The sequence below is a fragment of the Bubalus bubalis genome, chromosome 20 (assembly GCF_019923935.1).
Source record: "Bubalus bubalis isolate 160015118507 breed Murrah chromosome 20, NDDB_SH_1, whole genome shotgun sequence".
In the NCBI taxonomy this organism is placed as follows: Eukaryota; Metazoa; Chordata; class Mammalia; order Artiodactyla; family Bovidae; genus Bubalus; species Bubalus bubalis.
Genome location: NC_059176.1, coordinates 49,930,726 through 49,950,568, shown reverse-complemented (window position 1 = coordinate 49,950,568; position 19,843 = coordinate 49,930,726). Strand labels below are relative to the sequence as shown.

The following is a 19,843-nucleotide window of genomic DNA, read 5'->3' as shown; positions in this document are numbered from 1 at the left end:
AGCCCTCCCTGGTGAGTGACCACACAGTGAAACCTGACAAGGGTCCTTCACAGGCCCAACTGCCCGGAGCTGCCCAGGCAGCCAGATGCAGCTCCTGAATCTGCCTCTGGTAGAAGGTCAGCACCTCACAGCCTCGCTCTGCCCCGGGATGTCTGGCTGAACAGTGACAGGAGCATTTATGATGAAATGTGGGAGGAGAGTCTATGTGGTCCTAGATGACAAGACCTCCATGATCGATTTTTTTTTAGTAACACAGATGTGTTTCTTTGTAATGTATATCCATATAAAGCTTATTTTTACCTTATCATAATTGTAATATATATTATTTTGTCTTTCCAAACATTATACTTGATTTTTATGTTACCATGTGGGGTTCTTAACTACTTTTTTATGTTAGCTTTTAAGAAACTTTTTTATTTAGGTATTATTGACATGAAACTGTTCTGTATATAACTCGATGAGTTTTCAGATAAATATACACTTCATGAAACCATCAACAGTCTCAAGGCCATAAACTTTTCCATCACCACCCAAAGTTTCCTCCCCATCCACTTTATTGTAATAATTATCACTTTGTCTACATGTGATAAGAACACCCCCTTTTCCAATGATCACTGATTCCAGTTGTTTATTTGCCCAAACTATGCCCTGGATGGACTTGGCCCAGAGACCCAGAGGTGACCACAGAGACTAGATGCTTATTTGCATGGAGCTCTGCTCCAGTGGGTGTGTCAGATGACAAATCCATAAACTAGTTAAATCCTCTAACAAGATAACCTCAGGAAGTGACCAGCACGATGAAGAGATCAACGGTCCTGGGACGAAGCAGATGACTTTTGGAAGATCCTCCTACGCAGGTGACATTTCAGCTGAGAACTGAAGACTGACAAAGAGGTGGCCATGTTGAAGGTAGACGGAACAGCTTGTGCAAGATCTTGAGCAGGGAACAAGTCGCCATCTTGAGATTACGTGTAAGAGAGTTGTGGGATCTGGAGAGTTAAGGGACCATAGAAAAATGAGCGCTGGAGACCGAATGTCCCTGGAAACATGTGAGGCACCATGTGTGGCTCCACAGCCAGGAGCGGGGAAAGTCTGGAGATGGGGGCACAATTGTGGTTGCATGAGCAATCCGGGGAGGCTCTATGCACTTCTGCTCTAAACAATGATTTACCGCATGTTTGCTGTGTGCTGGGCACTGCAGACCCCACAGCAAAGCTGCTTCCTGTCCTGAAGGAGCATCTGGCTTAATGCAGAAACATTTAGTCTAGGGAGTGTGAAGACAGAAGATCCAGAGACATAGCAGAACTTTCAGAGGACTCTGAAAAAGAAAAGGGTTGGGTTTGTTCTGTTCAAACGCCAGAGAGCTGGGCAAGTGGGCTTTGCACCCCCTAAGGAATTAAAGATGCCCCCAAATGAGATGGGCCACTGTGGGAGGTGCTGTTAGAGCATTAGAGCCTTTCCAGCCAGCACTGCTGGATCACTCCCAGCGGAGGCTTGAAACTAATTGTTCCCAAAGGATAGTCCATGGAACACCAGTCCAAGATGCTGCATGGAAAGAGTTCCTTGATTGTGCAAGTTTGAGAAAAACTTCCTGCTATTGGTAATTTTATAATGCTCTATTCAAGGTCCTAGGGAGTCCTGCAATAAACAAATCTGTTTAACTTTTTAATATGGTGTTAAATGTATTTGGCCATATGAAATTTTTGTCTTGCCTTAACATATGAATTTTATTTCATTACTTTTTAAGAATACCTGCCATGGGGATCACCTCCTGGGAGCCCGCCCCATCCACCGCAACTGCCACTGGGTGAAGATCACATGGTTCATCCCAGTACAGGAGTGAGGGGCACAGTGGGGGTCCTTCCCCTGGCCTTCCCACAGCTCTGCTTGCCTGGCCCCTCTGGCCCTGGTGACCCTAGAATGCAGGGCTCTGAGGCTTTGCTCTGGCACTAGGAGAGGAAGAAGGACTGTGGTGCGTTTCTGGCCACCGGTTACTCTAAAGGGCCATTGATCTCAATGCATGGGAGTGCATGGATGGACACACACACAAACACACACTCTGAGCAAGCATGCAGGCACACAACTTTAAAGACAGGTTTTGAGGTGCTGGCAAGGGACCTTTAAGAGCTACAGGATAAGATGTTGGGCATTGGGGTGGGGCCCAACCCCTAGTTTCCCAGGGATGAGCCCTGTCTAAGGCTCTGGGCTGGTGAGGCAATAGCAGGGGCTTGTAAAAACCTTGGTTTGGGTAAAGATTGACACATGCTCAGTTGATTCTGCATTCTAAGCAAATTTGGGTAATCAGGGTCTGTGGATTTTATGGTTTGCCTGTTTGGCTGGTTTTTTCCTTCGTCTTTCTCTGAGCATTAGGAAACATCTGACATAGAAATGTGCGCATGCTCTACACATGCAAACGATGCAATTCCTTTCACTATAGCAGCAGGTTTCAAACCTACCCCTCTGCTTGCCCTCAATCTACCCCTCCACCCACTAAAAAATTGAAAAGCAACTTCCTGTTTAAGAATAGGGCCACTGGTACTTTTTGCCCTCATAACCAAGAAAAAGAAGAAAAAAATCCAGGCTAATGTCAATTTGAAAAAAAAAAAAAAAAGCACAAACTAAAGTTTACAAATTATGTTTTACTCAGGAACCTTATGGAGGACCATAGCCTGAGAGCCAGCCTCTAAGACAGTTCTGTGGAACCTTCCAAAGAGCTAAGGGAAGAGCCAGAATATGCATGTGTTTTTGCTGGGAAAAAAAAAAATAGCATGAAGTTGACCATCAAAAGATTATTGCTAGCCATAAAACCCAGGCACCTCAAGTTAATCATTTTAGTGCTTTCCTATCTACGGGAAGTGAGTGTGAGCTCACTGAAATTATTAGATGTGCATGTTCACCATCTTGAACTAGTATCCTGTTTTTATCCGTTCTGAATTCCTCCCTGGTTGCACTTTTGAACGTGGCTGCAGTGGCTGATGGATAGAGGGCAACATCCATTGTTTACTGAAATGGCAAACCATGTTCTTTGTCCTTGGCAATTTCTCCTGGTCAAACTTTGACCAAGGTTTGGGAGGCATTCATAGCCAGTTTGTCCGAGGGCACTAGAAAGACTTGTTCCTAATTCAGGCAAGGATTCTTTTGATAGGCCACTTAATACACTAATTTTTCAGATTAGGTCCTGTTGATAACCCAAAATTCTATGGATCACCTGTCTCACTAGTCTTTTGTGATCCAGGAAATATTTTCTCTAGTTGCTTCTCCTAAAATCTAGAGTTGCAGTATTACAGTTACTCTATGTAGAGTTTTATACATGATAGAGTAACATGTTTAGCCATCATTAATTTTGTCGGAGGCTTGGTTGCACATTGGGTAAAATAAGAGATAGCAATCTTAGAAGTAGAATATAAGTGATAGAGCAGTGACATTAATAAAGTCATAGTACAGCAGAGAGAGGCATGAGGCAAACATAATTTGAAAACAGTAAGAGACAACAAATGAAAACAGTGAATAGTATAACTAGTTGTAATCTGGTCACAGTAAATCCTCAAGTCCACAGGAGAGCAAACTGGATAAGCCAAGTTCTAGAGGGATCAGGTAAAGAGAAAGAGATAAATGTTACATCTTTATTTACAAATGTATACTTTATCAATTTGTTGTAGATCATAGCATAGCAGGAAAGGTTTTCTGAAAACCAAAGATTAAAAACCGTTCTATTTCAGGGCTTCACTGGTGACTAGGTGGTAAGGAATTTGCCTGCCAATGCAGGAAACATGGATTCGATCCCTGGTCTGGAAAGATCCCACATGCGAAGGAGCAACTAAGCGAGTGCGCCACAGCTGCTGCGCCCACAGCCCAGAGCCCGAGCTAGGCAACGAGAGCCTGTGCTATGAGAAGCCCGCACACTGCAGCTAGAGGGCAGCTCTGTGTAGCAACGAAGAGCTGCAGTGAAGACCCACCCAAACCAAAAACAAAAGGAGGTGCCACCACAAGAAGGTGCCAAGGACGTAGCCTTCACAAAAGGTGGAAAGTTTGTTCCAAAAGTAGTATAAGAAAGTAAAAAGAAGGTTAAGATGACAAAGGACCCTTATGGGTTGGGATCCCTTATGACTAATTTCCCTAAGAGTTGGCAGAGCCAGACAAAAAGTCTCCTTGGAATCCCAATGTATTTCACTGGTTGCCATATGAATTCCTCTGGATAACAGAGACCAAGCTCTTAAAACACAGGGAAAGGAAAGTGAAGTCGCTCAGTTGTGTTCGACTCTTTGCGACCCCATGCACTGTAGCCTACCAGGCTCCTCTATCCATGGGATTTTCCAGGCAATAGTACTGGAGTGGGTTGCCATTTCCTTCTCCAAAAACACAGGGAGGGGTGGGGAAATGGCTAAGATCAAGTACATTTAATCACAAAGACACAGGGAGAGAAATCTAAGTTTTCACTACAGGGCTTTTGTTCCTTTAAGGTAAGAATTTTAAAAGGATGGTTTATCAAGCTGTTTTCTCTAGCTGTACATGCAAAAATATATTAATTTAACAATGTCAAAAGAACCGCAATCTGGCCAATTTAAGGTGAGATTTCCTTTAATTATCAATTAAGCAGATACTTGTAAGTATAAACTCTGTATGAACATAATAAACTATTCCCAGTGTCCTTCAACTGAGAATAATCCAATGTTCATGAAAAAAAAAATCATAGTCTATCTAAGAAACAAATGGAAATTTTTATTTGACCTAACCTGGAGGATTATAACCCAAGAGACAGTCTTTCAAAAATCTCTCTGAGGACTGTTCCACCTGTTATAGGTCAGAGCACAGTAGTATAAGCTTTTGAGACAAAGAGTTATACATTAAATGATATATTATTGTCAGTTTACTCAATCCAGATCTACACAAATAAAGAGAACAATGGGTATGAGTCATCTTGTTCACGCTCAGTCGTGTCTGACTCTTGCGATCTGATGGACTATGCCAGCCTCCTCTGACCATGGGATTTTCCAGGCAAGAATACTGGAGTGGGTTGCATTTCCTCCTCCAGGAGATCTTCCCAACCCAGGGACTGAACCTGCATTTCTTGCATCTCCTACATTGGTAGGTGGATTCTTTACTACTGGGAAGAATCTACCTGAGAAACCTGGGTCATCTTGGTCCCTCACAGAATTAAGAAGGAAGATTATCTCCTAAGAAGCCATGATCTTTGATGAGATCAAGAAAAAATGTTGTCTCCCAAGGAGGCTTAGTTCATGCAGATGCACAATACACAAAAAAGTGAAGGAGGAGACCCAAATGGGCAGAGAAAAGTTTTATGCTTCAATTTTTCTCAACTTGGCATAAGTATGGATTTTATTTCATTACCATTGAGTGTGTTTCAACTGAGCAAAATCTTCCCACATCTTTTAACTGAAGATAGGGTATAGTGTTTGCCTGCAATGCAGGAGACCTGGGTTCGATCCCTGGGTCAGAAAGATTCCCTTGGAGAAAGAAATGGCAACCCACTCCAGTACTCTTGTCTGGAAAAATCCCATGGACAGAGAAGACTGGTGGACTACAGTCCATGGGATCGCAAAGAGTCAGACACAATTGAGCGACTTCACTTCACTTCAAACCAGTTACTGCTTCTCAAAACTAAGTCTCAAGGAGAACCTACTCCTCCAGAGAGGAGCTTAACATCACAGAATAAAATTTAGGATTATCAGACAATAACAGGAAATCTAAAACCCAAGAGAGACTCACCCCAATTCATCCGGACTTCCTAAGGAGGCAGATAGGCACAAGAGGCCTCTGGGGGTACAAGGCTAGTGCTTCGAAGAGTTCAGGAGAAGAGGAGAAGCCTTCCCTGGGTGCCTTCTGTAGTCACCAAAACTGTTGATGAAAAAAAAACAAAGCAAAACCTAAAAGTCACAAATTTATGTTTAATTTGGAGACATTACTGAAGACTCTAGCCAAAGAGACACTCTCAGATAGTTCTGAGGAACTGTTCCAAAGAGGTCAGGGATGAGTCAGGATATACAGAAGATTTTACTGGGGCTGGGGGAACACATGTAATTAAAATCAGTAGATTATTGCTCATCACAAAAACCAGATATCTCAAGTCAATGATTTTACTGCTTTTTTATGTATGGGAAGATATAGTGCTCTGGGCTCACAAAAATTATTCCTCTGATATGCATCTTAACTTTCTAGAATCAGTACCTTGTTTTTCTCCATCCTGAATTCCCCTCAGGATAGGATATTAGTGCTGAAACAGAGGCTGATGGCCTGAGGACATGATGGACAAGATAATTCACCGTTTTCTGAAAAAGCAGGCAACATTCTTTGTCCACATTTACATCACTTCTAAGGCTGGTGGGTCCATGCTCTTCTCACTGCAGAGGCAGGACAAGCTGTTTTGATCACTGAGGCAGGAGGGCCACATTGCTGCCCCTCACCAACATTGCAGACATGTGTCTTCAAGACCCTGGGGTCCATCACGAGCTCCTTTTTTGATTCCATAGAGAGTAGTTGGGCTGGAAGGCATTCACTTCTGGCTTCCTCTAAAATGCGCTTTAGTCAGTCGATGTTTAGTGAGCCTGCAAAAATTCTGGAGCCAATCTCAGGTGAGGCTGAGCACCAGGTGGGGCCTACGGACCAAAGGTCTCTGCTTTGAATATTGCCCGCTGGACATTATTGACGTCCAGGTATTTCTTTTTAACTTAAATGGAAGGCACACTGTGCACCCTCCTCTACTGGGAGAAAGTGAGCCCAGTGTCTATCTACCTGCTTCCACCCCAACACACACACACACACACACACACACACACACCCCAACTAAGGCACTGCCAGGGGGACAGACACATCTTGGCAATGAGGACCTCCGGAGGCCCAGGGTGTGAACAGATGCACAGAGGGCTGTGTGATGTGGAGGAGATGGGAGCAGGTGGTGGGCAGAGAAGGAAGGGGTCTCAGGTCCTGATGGATCAGAAGAAGGAAAATGGGGAGAGGTGGTCAGGACACAGGAGACAAGAAAACCAAGGATGACCAGAAAAGGGGCAGAAAGCAGAAAATGTAGAAAAGATGAAAGCAGCAAGAGAAAACAGTAAAAGAGGGTGTGGGCAACCATACAAAACAGGAAGGAACCAAAACAGAGCAGAAGGAGGGAAGGAAACAGAAAGGAGAGAGAGATGAGTGGGGCAGGATGTGAGGAGGGAGAGAGGGAGCCAGGAAGAAGACATTAGAGGACACCAGAGCTCGGTGAAAATACCTCCTGTGAGCAGAGGGGATCAGGAGTCCCTGGGCTGGTCCTCAGTCCCTAACAAAGACCCAGCAGGCCCAGTACACCAGGTCAGCCACGTAAATCAGCAGGTTGATCGCTGTCAAGATGGCTACAACCAGTCTTTGGTCCCAGATGCACACCAAGTGGTGATGGCGGCAGGTCACATCACTGGACCGCTGGGGCTGGCCACCAAAATTCTTGTCGAACTGGTAGAGCAGCCATAGGATCAGAGCGCTGGCGTAGAGGGAGATGGAGAACAGGGCCAACCCCAACAGGAAAATGGGGAAGCAAACGGGCAACTTGTTGCTATAGCCTCTCAGATACAGCAGGAGGGCCACGGCCCCCAGGAAGAGGCAGATGGAGTACGCGGCCACACACCACACCAGGGCCGGCTGGTGCAGGTACAGGGAGGTATTGCTGATGAAGCCAAAGATGACACAGGCCACGAAGTTCTCTAGCCCCTTGAGCAGTCCTGGCATGGGGAGCACATAGCAGGTGATGTGGCTGGGCCAGGCATAGATCCAGGCTACTTCAGTGGCATAAGTCACAGAAGCGAGGCAGGAGAAGGCAGTAGCAGCAATGGCGTGGTTCCAGGAGCTGCCACGAGGGACGATCTGGAGGTACGTGGTGGGGTAAATAATGGAGGCCGAGAGGCAGAGGAGGGTGGAGTAGGAGGCATAGTTGATGAGAAAGTCATCCCAGGGAAAGGGCCAGAGGAACTGGAGCCCACATAACTCGACTATGAAAGTAAGGAGGGTCACAACGAAGCAGAAGCACCAGATGAACATGGACCAGTTACCTATGGTCTCCCTCCAAGTGCCAGTGGTAGCCACCAGCGAGAAGGCCAGGCAGGTGGAGAGCAGCTGCAGCAGGCGGAGGAAGTAGCCCATGATGGTTGCAGAGGCCAGGCCAGAGGACGAGCTCATGGTGAGCCTGATGGTCAGGCTGGTCATTATCATCAGACTGAGTCTTCACTGAGGACCCACCAGAGAAAGATGCAGCTTTGGAGGTGGATTAATCAGACATCTGAAAAGAGCCTCGGGTCCTGCGACGGCTGCTGCTCAGGATCTACGGAGTTGGAACCAATGACTCAGACACTTGGGTAAAGGCACAGCTGGTCTAAGACGATTCTCCCCACCCATCACCCTTGGCCTTGTCACAAGACTTGTCTTATCCCAGAGCTCAGAGCAGGGTGGGTCTGGCCTCAGACCAGGAACATTTTGGATCCCTCTGAGCTGTGTGTCATTATCTACAGAGACACAGGGTAGGATGGTCCTTTCTACAGTCCCAACCCTTCCAGTGTGTCAAAATTGAAAAAAAAAATTTTTTTTTAATTATTTGGTAACAAAATTAGATGTGAACAGACATGAGACAAATTATGATCTCTATTTCCCTTAGTATGAGTGTTTAAAAGTTCAGTTTCAGAAACACAAATGTGTTTGATTACAAGTGCTTTCAGACCCGAGTGGGGTGGGGTGGGATGTCCTATAGAGTAGACACACTATATGTAACTGGAGTTGAAAAAATCCTGAATTCTGGAGCATATCTAACTCCATGGATTTCATAAAATGGACTGTGGATGTACTGCTAACCCCATTTTAGAGATGAAAAAACTAAAGTGAAAGTCGCTCAGTCGTGTCCAACTCTGCGACCCAGAGAATTCTTCAGGCCAGAATACTGGATTGGGTAACCGTTCCTTTCTCCAGGGGATCTTCCCAAGCCAGGGATCAAACCCAGGTCTCCCACATTGCAGGCAGATTCTTTACCAGCTGAGCCACAACTGCTAATCCCATTCTAGAAATGAAAAAACTAAGGCTTGGTGAATCAAGGGCCTTCTCTAAGGTCAAAGTTTAGGAGTAGTAAGCTCGTATAAAAATGCCAAAGCCATGGATTTAAACGTTTTCCTCTACAACCCAGCATGTCAGCAGGGCCTGTGGGTGGGAGCCCAAGACCAAAGCTCGCGTCTGTGGGATCCAGGACCCGCCTTCACGGCCGTGGCCTCCTTCCACAGCAACCTGAAGACCCACGTGTCCCGGCCTGTCCTCCCTGCAGCATCACTGGAAGGAGCTGCCATCTGAGGGGACACAGCCCCACCCGGAGGAGGGCAGCTCCAGGGGTGAACAGGAAGGAGCCATGGAGTGAGAGCAAGGCCGTGGGAACAAGATGACATGGGAAGTAGGGACTGTTCTGAATCCCCTCCCCTCAACTTTGCCCTAACATGTGACTCTTCCTCACTGGGACAGGGGACACCAACCCAGTATGATTCAAGGTGGAGTGTCCTGGAGGAACCACAGTATAAATAACATAATGTTTGGCTCAAGCTCCAAACCTGCCATCCAGGTGGGAGTCTGGAAAGATCTAGGAGTAATCCTACTTGAATGAGGATTTCTGTGACCTGAGAGACTGGATGGCAGTTTCCAAGCTGGGAAGAAGAGGTTGAAAATGAACAAGGATTTTGTATCTGTATGCTGATATGAAGCCTTTGAATCCATTTAATGGCACAGAGGGAGGATTTAGGAAGGAGAGGCATGGGGGTTGCTGCTGTGTGACCCTGGGTAAGGCCTGTGCCCTCTCTGGGCCTCTGTTCCCCCACCTGGAAAGCAGCAGTTTTGCCTGAGCTTCCCAGCAACCTCTCCTCCACTCTAACCTATAAGCCTGGACATGATGCCCCCATCAGAGCACAGCCTATATGTGGCTGAGTCCTGCCTGCCCAGCAGCCAGGCATGTGGACTGGAAGACAGTGAGCTGGGAAAGTCACAACCAGGACAGAGGAAGGCAGGAGGAGGTGAGATGGACAGTAAGAATTTCAGGCAGGATGTGGGGCATGGAGGAACCTGGCACGTTACCCACTGAGCCTCAGTTTTTCCATGTCTGCAGTGGGCTTAATACCTGTGCACGCATGCTGTCATGTTTGACTCTTTACAGTCCCTTGGACCGGAGTCTGCCAGGCTACTCTGTCCATGGGATTTTCCAAGCAAGAATTTCCAGAGTGGTTTGCCATTTCCTTTTCCAACAGCTCTTCCTGACCCATGGATTAAACCCATATCTCTTCCACTTCCTGCATTGCAGGTAAATTCTTTACCACTGGGCAACCAGGGAATGTGTCAATTAAGTGAATGAAAGATTGTGAAGGGCCTATCAGAGGGCCTGGCACACAGCACACTCAATCTATGCCAGCTTCCTGTTCCCCTCTCCCTCCTGCTCTAAGAGGACCCAGAAAGCCCTGCCCCACCTCTAGACACAAGCACACGCAAGCTTGATTTTCTCCAGATCAGGCAAACCTGTGTGTCCTGGAAGTGGCCCAGGGATGTGTTTGTTTTTCCTTCCCAGTGTTTTCAGGAAGAGATGGTGTAGAATCAGTTTTATTTCTTCTTGAACTATTTGGTAGATGCACGGTGTTTTCATCTCTCGTGAAAATCCAGATTTCTAGCTCCTTTAGAAGTCTCATGAATCAGTTGCTATGCCCTTTACTTTATATTGTTTTCCATTCTCATCTCTGTTTAGCACATTCTATGTTTTCTTCTTCTCATATGTAATTGGCATAAAGCAGGACTATGATCATCCACATGTGCCCAGTTTCCCCTCTTGGGCATGGCCAGGCTTCCTGTCTGCTCACACGAGCATCCACCCCTCCTTCTGGGGAGCATCTGTGTCCTCAACCTCATGTACAGCCTTCAGCACACTTCACATGCTCTGACATCATATAGAGACATATATGTACATGTATGTAGGGCACATCTGTAGATTGTTTTCCTGTTTTATAAACCTGAGACCCTGTCATGCACAGGGCATCTCGCTTTTCCACCACCCCCGACAAGTACAGCTGGTCCTCTCTAGGGGCCTTAGTCCTCTCCACCACGTTTACTTATTTCCTTCCCTCCTGGCTCCTGTGAGCATTTGGACTGACCACCTTTCTCTAAAGTCTCCCCTCTGAGTCTCAGACATGGGGGACACAGGATATGACAAGAGGCCTGGGATCCATGTGACCACCGTGTTCTACGGCAGAAGGCTGGTTTCTCTGTAAACTTAAGAAATATGAAGAAGACTCTCTTCTTCATTTCTGGAAACTCATCCTAGTTTCCTAGGGCTACTGGAACAATTTACTCTAAGTTTGATTGCTTAACACAGTAGGAACTTATTCTCCCACAGTACTGGAGGCCAGAGGTCTGAAATCAAGGTGTCAGGGGGACCATGCTGTCTCCAGCGCTCCAGGTGAGGCTCATTCATTTCCACTAGTAATATTTCAAACCCCTCAGCTTGTGGCCACTTATTCCATCTCTGCCACGGCCTTCGTGTTGTCATCTTCTCTCAACTCAGTGTGTGGAAACTTCTCTGACCTTTCCCTTATAAGGCCACCAGTCACTGGATTGCCAGCCCACCCTCCATCCTGGATGATTTTCATCTCAAGATCCTTAAATAATTATGTCCACAAAGACCGTACTTCTAAATAATGCCATAAACATGGATATTTTTTTGGGGGGTGGGGGTCCCTCTTTGACTCATTAAGGTTCTCTCTCACATCTTCCTGTACTTTTTTCATAGTGTCTTTTCTGATGTGTTTAATCATACGTGTACCCGTTTGCTGTCTCTTTCAGACTGGTGTGTGTTCACTGGAGTTCTTGGCACTCACAGCTGATTTTTCCCTCGGGTACTTTGTCATTACACTGTGAGCCCTTGTACAGGAGTCCTTTTCCTGGGAGGGTCCTGCCGCCTGGGTTGGGAGCTTCAGCCAGAATAACAGCACCTGCTTCTGCTCAGGACCCTTCAGGCCAATCGCTTGTTGGTCTCCACTTGCATAAATTTCCCAGGTTGGAGCTGTTGGATCTCAGGGATCAAGTATATTTTGGTCTAAATACACCAGAAGTGAAGACCTGAGAATTCTATTTCCCCTGTGGAGACTTCAAAGAAATCCCAAATTCCTTTGGAGGCAGATATGAACTTTGTCCTTTTATCTTCCTGAAGGGCATGGTTTTGTTTTTGTTTGTTTGTTTTTAAACTTTTTATTTTGCGTTGGGGTATAGCTGATTAACAATGCTGTGATAGGTTCAGACGCACACCAAAGGGACTCAGCCATACATATACATGTATCCATTCTCCCCCAAACTCCCCTCCCATCCAGGTTCCACATAACATTGAGCAGGCTTCCATGTGCTATATGTCCTTCTTGGTTATCCAGTTTAAATAAAACAGGGTATACAGGCAACCATAAATTCATTCTCTAAGTCTGTGTGTCTCTTTCTGTTTTGTAAGTTCATTTGTATCATTTTTAGATTTCACATATAAGGGATGTCATATGATATTTCTCTGAAGGGCAGCGCTTTCCTTGCCTACCCTTGCTCTGAGGTTGCAGGCCCCATAGTCCTGGCTTTAGGGAAGTGTCTCAGCTCTAACTCCTCACCTTGTGCCACCCCAAAGCCTCATTCCTGACCCAAGTGGGCAAATAGACCAGCCTCCAGGTGGCCACGCTCAATTCTCCCTTCTCCCTCCTCCTTCCTCCCTGCTGCACACGAGCTGCAGTCACATCAGCTCTGCCGCTGAAACTTCATGAGATCCTTGAGCAAATCAATTAATTCTAAATGTCCTTTCTTTCTTCTTTCCTGTGAGCCTTAACTTCTCCTTAAAGGCTTGACTCTTAGTCTTCTCCTCCCAGAAGCCTCCCTGGATCCCACCAGCTCCATGCCTCATTGCTCCCAGACCGACAGTTCTCAGCCTTGCCCTTCTGTGAAGCATCCTGGTGCGGGCAAGTCAATCACAAGCTTCTGGGTCTTACCTGGGCAAGACAGGTGAGATAGGGAGTAAGGGAGGTGCTGCAGGAGCAGCAGACAGGGTCCACTGTGGATGGATCTGAATACTAGAGACGTAGGTTGGATTTTAGCTGTAAGTGAGGAGGCCTCACTGCCATTCTCTAAGGAGGGACTGATCAGTCAGAGGCTCACTCTGAAACTGACACTCTGACTATAGGAGGAAAATGGATGGAGGCTAATTCTGTAGTCAAGGTATGTGATGATGGGCCTTGAGCAAAGACACCCCAGGAGTGAAGGGCAGGGGCAGATTCATGAAAATACTTAGGGAGCAAACATTCAGCTGGTCTTGATGAGAAAAAGGGCAGCAATTACCAGATATTTGTTGCCCCCAAGGGCAGCTGCAACCCCACCTCTCCCTTCTGCTCCCTTTACATCTCAGACCCCATTCCAGGTGTTCCCAGCACCCTACCCTTCCTCTGAGCACCTGAGCACTGAGTGCTTTGGGAAGGGAGAAATGGGGAAGGATATGAGGAGAAAGAGAGAGGCCAGGAAGAGGACATCAGAGGACGTCAGAGCTTGGTGAGGATACCTTTGTGAGCAGAGGATCAGGAGTCCCTGGGCTAATCTTCAGTCCCTACAGAAACCTGACGAGCCCAGTACACCAGGTCGGCCACGTAAACCAGCAGGTTGATGGCTGTCAGGACGGCCACAGCCAGGCGCTGGTCCCAGGCGCACATGTTGTGGGTGAGCTCGTCCCTGCAGTCCCCATCACTGGGCCTCTGGGGCTGCCCGCCGAGCTCCTCGCTGAACTGGTAGAGCGGCCAGAGGACCAGAGCACTGATATAGAGGAGGACGGAGAGCAGGGTGAGCACAAGCTGGTAAATGGAGAAGGGGACCGGCAGCCTGTATTCACGTTCACCCAGGTTCAGCAGGAGGACCACAGCTGCCAGGATGAAGCAGATGGAGTACACGGCCACACACCACTCCAGGGCCGGCTGGTGCAGGTACAGGGAGGTGTTGCTGAGGAAGGCAAAGATGACACCAGCCACAAAGGTCTCCAGCACCTTCAGCAGGCCTGGCACAGTGTGCACATAGCAGGGGATATCACTGAGATCATACCAATCCCATACCCAGGCCACATCCAGGGCATAAACCACAGACGCGATGCAGGAGAATGCAGTGGCAGCGATGGCCCGGTCCCGGGAAGGACCATAAAGCAGGAATTGGACGTAGGCGATGGAGTAGATGATGGAGGTCGAGAGGCAGACGAGGGCAGCGTAGCAGGCATAGGTGACGGGGAAGTTGTACCAGTAGAAAGGAAAGTGGGACGGGAGCCTCCATAACTCGACCATGACTATGATGAGGGTCATGGTGAAACAGAAGCACCAGATGGACATGGACCAGTTACCTATGTCCCCTCTCCCAAAGCCCATGTCAGCTACCAGGGAGAAAGCCACACAGGTGGAGAAGAGCTCTGGCAAGCGGAAGTACCAGAACCCTACCCAAAAGTCATCATAGTCTGGGGATGATGCCCTAGTGGGCATGATGTTTCGATGTCCAGGCAGGTCACTGTCACCAGAACAGCAGTGGTCTTTGCTGAGGATCCACCAGAGAAAGATCTGGCTCCGAAGGTGGGTTAAGCCAGACGCCTGGAAATGACTCAGGGCCCTGTGACCGCTGAGGCTCAGGATCCGTGGAGTTGGAACCAATGGCTCAGACAATCGGGTAACAGCACAGCTGCTCCAGAATGGTTCCCCCCACCCATCACCCTTGGCCTTGTCAGGAGACTTGTCTTATCCCAAGCCTCACAGCTGGGTGTGGTCTAGCCTCAAACCACGAACATTTTGGGTCTCTCTAAATAGCTGTATGCCATTATCTATGGAGACACAGGGTAGGATGGTCATTATCTGCAATCCCAACCCTTCAAAGCTCTCAAAATTGAAAACAAATTTTTAAAAAATTGTTTGGTAACAAAATTTGAGATGAAGAGACATGAGACAATTTATGATCTCTCTCTCTTTTTTTTTTTTTCACTTATTGTGAATGTTCAAAAGATGAGTTGCAGAAGCACTAATGTCTTTAATTACAAGGTACTTTCAGACCATAGTTGAATGCTATGTCCTACAGAGTAGATGCACCATGTCATCTATCTGGAGCTGAAAAAGTCTGAATTCAGGAGCAGATCTGACACTAAGGATTTCGAAAAAGGGATTGCAATGGTAGCACTAACCCTATTTTATAGACGAGAAAATAAAGGCTGGAGGTATTAAGTCCTTCCCTAAGGTGGCATGACCGTAAAGTGGAAACTCCAGATAAACATACCAAAGCCGTAAGTGTGAACCCTTTGCTCTACATCCCACATGTCAGCAAGGCCTGCGGGTGGGAGCTCTGGAACCCAGGACCCACCTTCAGGCCTCCTTCCACAGCAACCTGGAGACACACCTGCCCTGGCCTCTCCTCCCTGCTGCTGCTGCTAAGTCGCTTCAGTCGTGTCCGACTCTGTGCGACCCCATAGACGGTACCCCACCAGGCTCCCCCCATCCATGGGATTCTCCAGGCAAGAACACTGGAGTGGGTTGCCATTTCCTTCTCCAATGCATGAGAGTGAAAAGTGAAAGTGAAGTCGCTCAGTCATGTCCGACTCTTAGCGACCCCATGGACTGTAGCCCACCAGACTTCTCCATCCATGGGATTTTCCAGGCAAGAGTACTGGAGTGGGGTGCCATTGCCTTCTCCAGGGGACACAGCCCCACCCAGAGGAGGGAGGCTTTAGGAATGAACAGGGAGGAGCCATGGGGTGACAGCAAGGCTGTGGGGAAGAGGTGACATGAGAAGTAGGAACATTTTGAATCCTTTGCCCAATTTTTCCTTCACATGTGACTCTTTCCCACTGGGGAAGGGAGACCCCCCCAACTCAGCATGACTCCAAGGTGGAGCATCACAGAGGAATCATTAAAATTAAATTAACATACTATTTGGAATAAATTAACATACTGTTTAATACAGTATATTAATACAGAATAAATTAACATACTGTTTGGCTCATAAGCTCCAAAGCTGCCATCCAGACGTGAGTCTGGAAAGATCTAGGAGTAGTCTTACCTGAGCAGGATTTTCCTGGCCTGGGAGACTGGCTAGCAGCTTCGAAGCTGGGAAGAAGGGATTGGAAATGAACAAGGATGCTGTGTCTGATGCTGACGTGGAGTTTTTCAGGGCAACCCAGGGAGGGGGTGGGGATGGAAGGGTGATCACCCCCTTTCAAGGGCAGGAGCTGAGAGAGGAGGCCCCTGCAGGACCCCTGAGAGGGGCCAACCCTGAGGATGCACCCAGGACTGGGGTGGGGGCCAGGGGGCAGAGTGGAGATGACTGGGGGGATGCCAGGGTCCCAGGGGCCCTGAGGCAGCCTAGTAGGGGTCTTCTGACCCAGAAGAGATGGAGGCATGGAGCCAACCTTCCCATGGAGGAGGGGCCTGGGCTGGAACTGAGACAGGAGAACAGGGGCCTAAAGGGGTTTCAGGGCTGTGACAGGGACACCTGGCCAGAGTGGCAGGGACCCTGGAGACCATGGAATTGCCCAGGTCACCTGCCCAAGACAGTCCCTCCAGCCAGGGCTGCAGTCCTGCTCACACAGGGGCTCCTCCAGGGTCCAGTGTTGGGGGAGTGAGGCCCCTCCAAGCCCTCCCCCTCCTCGGGGACAGCTGCCCTGTTTCCAAGGGACTATTTGCTGAGAGGCCCCCAGGGCTGAAGGGCCAGCAGCCTGAGCCCCAGCCAGCTTCCTGCCATTAGGGGCCTTGTCACCTTTGCTGATAATAAACCCTGGGACAAGCTGAGGCTGGAAAGAGAAACACAGAGCAAACCTGAGAACCTCCCTGGAGTCACAAAGCTCCTTGAGCCCCATTGCAGGGGAGCCCTGGAGCCTGTGGGCCTCCCAGTGGGCACTGCCGGGGTGGGGAGGGGCACTGGGGGTGTCACACTATTTATCTTCCACTTTGTTCCCACAACCTCTCTGAATTTACCCTGTGTATGCTACTGGAGAAGAAAATGGCAACCCACCCAAGTATTCTTGCCAGGAGAATTCCATGGCCAGAGGAGCCTGACAGGCTACAGTCCACAGGGTTGCAAAGAGTAGGACACAACTGAGCTACTAACACAGACACATGCTGCTTAAGGGTAAATGATAAGCTTGGATCCTTTTCATGCCACAGAGGGAGGAGTTGGAGAAGGAGAGGATGAGGTTCCTGCTGTGTAGCCCTGGGACAGGCCTGTGCCCTCTCTGGGCCTCAGTTCCCCCACCTGGAAAGCAGCAGGTTTGCCTGAGTCTCCCCAGCAGCCCCTCCCCCACTCTCATCTGTGAGCCTGGACATGGTGCCCCCGTCAGAGCACAGCCTGGATGTGTCTGAGCCCTGCCTGCCCAGCAGCCAGACATGTGGCCTGGAAGACAGGGAGCCGGGAAGGTCATGGCTGGGACAGAGGAAGGAGGAGGAAGTGCCGGAAGGGCAGAGAAGGAGGAGGGGAGATGGACACTAGAGTTACAAGGAGGCTATGTGTCATAGAGGAACCTGGCAAGTTACTTAACAGAACCACAGTTTCCCCATCTGAGCAATGGGCTGAATACCTACTCTGTGTCAATCGATAAATAAAAAGTACATGATGGGCTCATCAGAAGGCCTGGCACATGGTACACTCAGTCATGCCAGCTACCTGTTCCCATCCCCCTCCCCCTCAGAGAGGATCCAGAAGGCCCTGCCCCACTCTGACCATAAGCTCATGCAAGACTGGTTCACTCCAGATCAGGGGCCTTAAACGAGTTTGTACTGGAGGCGGTCTCTTAATGCATTTAGTTTTCCCTCACAGTGTTTTCTGAAAGAGATGTAGAAAAGGTATTATTTCTTCCCTAAGTGTTTGGTAGCTGCCCATTGTTTTAATTTCACACAAAAATCCAAATTTCCTGCTCCTTTAAAAGCCTCAAGAGATCCGATGTCACGGGGCTGTGTTCCCTTGGGGGAGGTGGCTGGAGCTGAGCATCTGCTATGTCCTCTATATTGTTTTCCATTCATATCTTTGTGTAGTTTTCCATATTTCTCTTATTCTCGTGTATAACTGACATAAAGCCGGACTATGATCATCTCGCACGTCCCGGTTTCCCCTCTTGGGCATGACCAGGCTTCCTGCCTGCTCACAGGAGCATCCAGCCCTCCATCCGTGTCCTCAACCTCATGTACAGGCTTCAACACAGGCTCTGAAATCATATTTAGACATGTGTGTACCTCCATGCACATGTGTTTGTAGGGAGTATCTGTATCTTTTTTCCTGTTTTATATGCATGAGCTCGTGTCATGCACAGGGCATCTTTTCCACCACCCCCGATAGGTGCAGTTCGTCCTTGCCAGGGCCCTAGTCCTCTCCATCCCCTTCACTTATTTCCTTCCCACCTGGCTCCCGTGGGCATTTGGACTGACCCCCCTTCTCTAGATCACCAGACCCTCCCCTGTGAGTCTCAGACACTGGGGAACCCCATTGTATGACCCTCTAGAAGGTGACTGTTGAAAACTTTGCAAATGTGCATTGCTTTGTATTTTCCAATATTTGGATTAAACCCTTTTCAGAGAGTGGACTGGGATTTGGTGGGTGCACCCTGAGGAAATGAGGGGCTCCTGAACCAGGGCTGCGCTGCGGGAGGGGCACTTACTGCGGTAAGGGGTAGAAGACAGGGGCAGGCGGTCTGAGCAATGAGAGCAGAGTCTGGCAGGGACAGGCCAATCCAAGCCTTGGGCACCACATTAAGCATTTGGGACTCAGTGGGAAGCCCATGTTGGTACCATCCCTTTACATAGAATCCTCTGGGAATCCTTCCCTCTCCCCACCCGCCCCTGCTCTGCAACCAGGATAGGAGGGTGGCAGATGTCTAACGAGAGGGATTCAAAAAGTGAGGAACACTGAACCCAAACCCACAGACTGAGCAGGCTCCCTCAAAGCCCCGGGAGGGGCTGGCATGTGCTGGGGGCTAGGAGCTCACTAGGGTAGAGGAGCCCAGGGAGACAGACTGGGCATTAGGAATTGTGACCAAATGTGGGCCCTTCTAGCTCAGTTCAGTTCAGTCACTCAGTCGTGTCTGACTCTTTGCAACACCATGAACCGCAGCACGCCAGACGTCCCTGTTCATCACCAATTCCCGGAGTCCACCGAAACCTATGTCCATTGAGTCGGTGATGACATCCAACCATCTCATCCTCTGCCATCCCCTTCTCCTCCTGCCCTCAATCTTTCCCAGCATCAGGATCTTTTCAAATGAGTCAGCTCTTCGCATCAGGTGGCCAAAGTATTGGAGTTTCAGCTTTGGCATCAGTCCTTCCAATGAATATTCAGGATTGATTTCCTGTAGGATGGACTGGTTGAATCTCCTTGCAGTCCAAGGGACTCTCAAGAGTCTTCTCCAACACCACAGTTCAAAAGTATCAATTCTGCAGCACGCAGCTTTCTTTATAGTCCAACACTCACATCCATACATGGCCACTGGAAAAACCATAGCCTTGACTAGACAGACCTTTGTTGACAAAGTAATGTCTCTGCTTTTCAATATGCTGTCTAGGTTGGTCATAACTTTGCTTCCAAGGAATAAGCGTCTTTTAATTTCATTGCTGCAATCATCATCTGCAGTGATTTTGGAGCCTAGAAAAATAAAATCAGCCACTGTTTCCACTCTTTCCCCATCTATTTCCCATGAAGTGATGGGACCAGATGCCATGATCTTCGTTTTCTAAATGTTGAGCTTTAAGCCAACTTTTTACTCTCCTTTTTCACTTTCATCAAGAGGTTCTTTAGTTCTTCTTCACTTCCTGCCGTAAGGGTGGTG

At 48.2% G+C, this 19,843-nt stretch overlaps 2 protein-coding genes across 4 annotated transcripts; both read right to left on the bottom strand.

Moving 5' to 3' along the window:
* Positions 1-373: 373 nt before the first annotated feature.
* On the bottom strand, positions 374-8,342 carry LOC102408036 (myeloid-associated differentiation marker-like). Of its 3 annotated transcripts, none has more exons than XM_045163685.1 (3): positions 6,187-8,342; positions 5,728-5,856; positions 374-1,318 (listed from the first exon to the last, which is right to left on the bottom strand). In XM_045163685.1, exon 1 carries the CDS (start codon positions 8,203-8,205, stop codon positions 7,276-7,278), a length of 930 nt encoding a protein of 309 aa, XP_045019620.1. In that variant the 5' UTR covers positions 8,206-8,342; the 3' UTR covers positions 374-1,318; positions 5,728-5,856; positions 6,187-7,275. The 3 variants fall into 3 exon arrangements, 2 of the variants coding, with proteins under 2 accessions (XP_045019620.1, XP_045019621.1); XM_045163686.1 differs by having other exon boundaries at positions 374-989; XR_006640319.1 differs by having other exon boundaries at positions 8,046-8,342.
* Positions 8,343-13,610: 5,268 nt separating this feature from the next.
* Positions 13,611-14,534, bottom strand: LOC112577703 (myeloid-associated differentiation marker-like). Its single transcript, XM_044933001.2, has one exon. It carries the CDS (start codon positions 14,532-14,534, stop codon positions 13,611-13,613), a length of 924 nt encoding a protein of 307 aa, XP_044788936.2.
* Between the last annotated feature and the right edge of the window lie 5,309 nt (positions 14,535-19,843).

What these genes read in the sequence shown, in the direction of transcription:
- LOC112577703 (XM_044933001.2), bottom strand. Translation starts at nt 14,534, where the DNA reads ATGCCCACTAGGGCATCATCCCCAGACTATGATGACTTTTGGGTAGGG.
- LOC102408036 (XM_045163685.1), bottom strand. Translation starts at nt 8,205, where the DNA reads ATGATAATGACCAGCCTGACCATCAGGCTCACCATGAGCTCGTCCTCT.